The following is a 4,845-nucleotide window of genomic DNA, read 5'->3' as shown; positions in this document are numbered from 1 at the left end:
TGATTTTTTGTTCTGATGATGCCTGATACCTGATCCCATTGATGCCTCGTGATCACACAAGCTGGTGTGCTTCTTCCATGTGGGCTTTGTTGTTTCTCAGTTAGATGGCCCTTTGTTTATCTTCCAGCCAAAGGACCCCAGATTCTTTATCTTTTAACAGCCAGGCACCATCAGCTTTCTTCACCACATTTGCTTATGCACCCGCTTTGTCTTCAGCGATTGTGTCGGGGTACGTTGGTGTGCTTCTTCCATGTGGGCTTTGTTGCTTCTTAGCTAGGTGGCTGCCTGTTTATCTTGAAGCCTTTAAGACCCCAAACGCTATATCTTTTGATAGCGAGGCACCATCAGCTTTCTTCACCACCTTTGCTTATGCACCCACTTTTTCCTCAGCAATCAAGTCGGGACAGGCTGGTGTGCTTCTTCCATGTGGGTTTTGTTGTTTCTCAGCTAGATGGCTGCTTGTTTATTTTCAGGCCTTTAAGACTTCAGATGCTATATCTTTTGGTAGCCAGGCACCATCAGCTTTATTCACATTTCCTTGTGCACCCTTTGTCTTCAGGGATCATGCCAGGAAGGTGAGCATCTCAGATTGCCGAATTGTTAGAACAAAGTGTTCTTCTGTTGAGGGAGTATTTGAGCAGGGGCCCACTGTCCATCTGTTTTCTTAATACTAAACCTATAAATATATGTACATAGATCTATTTCCCCCTCATTGTATATAAATATATTTACGTCTGTATATGCCTGTATTTAAATCTCCAAGACTATCCTTTGCCTCCTAGTTCTTTCCTCAATTTCTTCATACTTTCCTCTTGTCCCACTATCATGTTCAGCCTTCATTTGGGTTTTAGGAATTCCTCTCGGTTACATTGTCCTTGATCCAGCCCTGCCAGATCTCTTACACCCTCCTTGCCACTGATTTTTCGATCACTTGTTGTTCCCTTGTCCTTGGGTTTGTTAACACCCACTTTAAACATCTACTTTCTATTTGAGTGTTTAGATACCACTATTAGTAAACTTAATGAGAAACATTCTTTCATTTCTAACTATATCGCTCTACTTGTTTAAAACCCTTAAGGTCTTCTTATATCTGCCAGTATGATTAACTACAAATATGAATAATCATCAAGAAATTCTATTTATCAGTCAACTTCCTATGTTTCCCTTCACAGTAAAACCATAAACAGGATACTAATCCTAAGTAATGGATTTTTTAAAATTATGCTTTTCATTTGTCCACTTGCATTAATAAAAACCCATTACTGAGTATCCAACCAGGGAACAGGTTGGCTGACATTACACAGCTACAATGTTGATGTTCACAACCTTTTGACTGTGTAGTTCAAATCTCATTTCACAGATGGGAAAATGCAGCCAAGAATAGCAAGACAGAGGCAGTGGGGTTAGTACAGTTCATGTATACTCTTTAATGCTATGTAATACTACATAGCATTGAATACTACAGTTCATGTATATCCTTTAATGCTATACAAATGTGGGAATACTACAGTTCATGTATACCTTTTAATGCAATGTAAATTTGCCCTTACTTTGAAAACCCAAACCCATCCATCCAAACTCGCTGCCATGTGGAACTGCCATTGTGGGTTTCAAACCTGTAAATCTTTATAGTAGTAGAAAGCCTTATCTTTTCTCCATGGAGTGGCTGGGGGTTTCAAACTGCTGATCTTGCAGTTAGCAGCCTAACTCATAGCCCACTGTGCCACCTGGGCTCCTTGAACCAGTCTACTCACAACAAATTCTTCATCACAATCACTTTCACTGGCTATAGGTTCAGCTTTGAAATCACTAAAGAAGTTTGAAGTCTTTGTGGCACTAACGGTGATGAAATAAGATCTGTCTGCATCTGTGCCAAATTACCTACAAATTCAACTTAAAGGCAGTTAGCAATGGATCTCGTTCATAATTCGGGGACTATTTATAACCATTATTAAGCAGAAATTGCTGCAACTCAACCATCAGACCAATGAGCTAGACCAGCATTGTCCAGTACAACTTCCTACAGTGATGGGAATGCTGTGTAGTACTTGACCACGAGTGGTCACTGAATACTTGAGATTGGGCACTGTAACCAAAGAACTATAGTTTTAAGTTTTATCTCATTATAACTTAAATGCCAATGGCCACACAGGGTTACCATATTGGACAGGTCTAACCATAAAAGCTAGAGGATCTCTTGTGGCAATCCTCGAATGCATCTCTGCGATACAAATAAGGGAGAGGAGAGGGGTCCGAGTGAGCAGGGCTTACCATCTCCGTGTTCCCCGTAGGCCAGAAAAGGAGGGATGGTGATGATACGCTTCTCTCCCACACACATGCCCAGCAGTCCTTTGTCCATCCCAGGAATCAGCCAGCCAATCCCCACATATGTGTCATAAGTTTTCATGCGGTTGTGGCTGAAAACCAATGAGAAAGGAGGAAAGTCCCACATCACGATGGTGTTTCCAACTCAGTCCTCCTGTAAGGTTTTTGTTAACCAAATCTCAGTTAAACAAGGAGCCCACACTTATCGCTGGAAACAGGCATGTATGGTTGCTTGCAAACACAGAGCAGTCATCTGCAAGCTTACGAAGAAATGAAAAGCATGTAATGGAACTATGATTCACCCAAACAAGGCCTGCTTTCCCATCTAACCAAACATCCTAGCAGAAGAAAGCCCAAAGGGTTCACTGTTTCCAGCCCAGCCCCTCCTTCCTCCCTCACACTTCCTGGCTTCATATACATTCTTGTTTCCTCTCCTCCTTCTCTGGGGACATTATAAAAATTAACCAAGCATGGCACGAACCTACTGACAAACAGCCCTCACTTAACGATGATGTCTCAAAATACTGCTGCTTTAGATTGACACTGCTCTTAGATGACTCTAGGATTACAACAACCAACGAAAGAGGGGTTTGGTCTCAACCTCTCTTTTACAACATCACAAGACAGAGGCACCCGCAGACACTTCCCCAACACAACCGTGGAAGACAAGACTTACCTAGAATCAAAGAGTGTCCCATCCAAGAAGGTTCCATTGTAGTGATATCTTACAAAATCAGATACCTGGGCTGTTCTTGGACAACTGGGGGGCTTGAAGTAAGTGTGAATCTCAACCTCGTCTTCAGAATTCCAAATATCCATCAAAAGTACATCAAAATGAAGCACCGAATCTGGGGGAATCACACCAGCTGGAAATCAAGGAGAATTCAGGCTGAGAAGCGGCTGTCTTTCAGACTGGACACATACACGCCTAGGAAAGTTCCACGAGGCATGGACGTGAAAATGGTGCGTGGGTCCCTGCTATGGAATTCCAGAAGGGAGCCACTCCCCCAGCAAAAACAAACAACAACAAAGAAAAAAATTCTCCCCTCAATCAGGGCAGCATCTGATATACTGTACCTTCTCTCACATCCTGAGGCAATCCATAGAAGATGGGAATTCTAGCTGCATGTGCATTCGGGGCTTCTCATTGCCCACCTCCCCTCCCCACCCTACCCCCGCCCGGTCACAACCTTCCAAGGTTTCATAGTCCATCTGGCTAACCGGCTTGCAGCTGCCCTGATTGTTTCTGCAGATGTGTTTACAAACCCAGAACACACACTTACACACGCCATCATTTCCATAGGCAAGCGTCGGGGGGATCTTCACGAAACGCCTCTCGTTGACACACATCCCGACCAGAGCTTGGTCCATGCCTGCAATCAGCTGTCCTTTGCCCACAAACACGTTGAAGGTGGAGTCTCTGTCATAGCTGATGCCCCGGGAGACAGGGAGGGGGAGAGAGAGAGAGAGAGAGAAGAATGAGGAGTCCTTCCCTGAGAGCGCACCGACCTGTTGCTCTCTAGCCAGCGTCCACTCGGGCGACCCCGGGTGCGGCACAGTAGAACTGTGCTCCACAGGCGTTTCAACGGCGGGTTCCTGGGGAAGCAAATCGCCAGGCCTTTCTTTTGTGGCACCTCTAGGTGGTCTCTCTTAAAGAAACCAATCTGTAAAATGTACCTGTGAACAGAGGGAGGTCACTGTTTGTTCAAAAGCCCACCAATGAAAGGGCGTGTATATGCTCAACACTAACCACAGGCTAAATTTAATTTTTTCAATAGCCTGCAGAGCTACCAATGCAGGAAATGTCTTCAATGGGCAGGACCTACAGTGTTGGAATGCTCAAATGAACTTAAATATTACCACGAAATCAAGTGAGTAAAGCATTGTCACAACTCACCGTAGCGAAAACCAAAAACATTATTAGGTTTGTTTTTACAAAATAGCTATAAATTCTTCCACGAAAAAAAATTTTTTACTCTATTTTCTATGTCACTGGTACCTAAAAGCAACATTATAGATACTAATGCCCAAGTTAACTTACATTGTTCTAGGTCATCCAGTTAGGTCAAGAGTAGCCCTGGTAGTGTAAGGGTTATGCACTGGGCTGCGATCTGCATGGTTGGCAGTTCAAAACCACCAGTAGCTCCAAAGGAGAAAGACTGGACTTTCTACTCCCGTAAACAGTGACAGTCTCGGGAACCCACAAACAGTGTACCCTGTCCTTTATAAGCTCGCTCTGAGTCAGCACGGACTCCATGGTAGAGTTTGGTTTGGGGTTTGGAAGTAAGGGTCAACACAGAGGTGGCGTGGTCTAGAATGAAGCAGATTGCACTCTCCTAGACTCAGTTTCCTGCAGAATAGAAGCAATAATAATAAGCACCCCAAGATATGTACAACAGCATAAGTGAATAGTGCTGTGCCTATATTTATAGATTTAGTATTAAGGTAGCAGAAGGACATTGGGCCTCCACTCAAGTACTCCCTCAATGCAAGAATACTTTCTTCTATTAAATTGGCATT

The 4,845-nt window shown here is 43.7% G+C and overlaps 1 protein-coding gene across 1 annotated transcript in view; it reads right to left on the bottom strand.

Annotated features, from left to right (window-relative positions):
- FKBP9 (FKBP prolyl isomerase 9) overlaps window positions 1–4,845 on the bottom strand; it is a 61,208-nt gene that overhangs the window by 34,533 nt on the left and 21,830 nt on the right. Inside the window, exons 2-4 of the mRNA XM_045288667.1 lie at window positions 3,609–3,754; window positions 3,002–3,191; window positions 2,272–2,417 (exon numbers count right to left, since the gene is read on the bottom strand). Coding sequence (XP_045144602.1) covers window positions 2,272–2,417; window positions 3,002–3,191; window positions 3,609–3,754 — 482 coding nt within the window. The remainder of the gene's footprint in view (window positions 1–2,271; window positions 2,418–3,001; window positions 3,192–3,608; window positions 3,755–4,845) is intronic.

The sequence above is a fragment of the Echinops telfairi genome, unplaced genomic scaffold (genome assembly GCF_000313985.2).
Source record: "Echinops telfairi isolate 266 unplaced genomic scaffold, ASM31398v2 ScPeMD7_23;HRSCAF=83, whole genome shotgun sequence".
NCBI lineage: Eukaryota > Metazoa > Chordata > Mammalia > Afrosoricida > Tenrecidae > Echinops > Echinops telfairi.
This window is presented reverse-complemented; position numbering and strand designations above follow the sequence as displayed.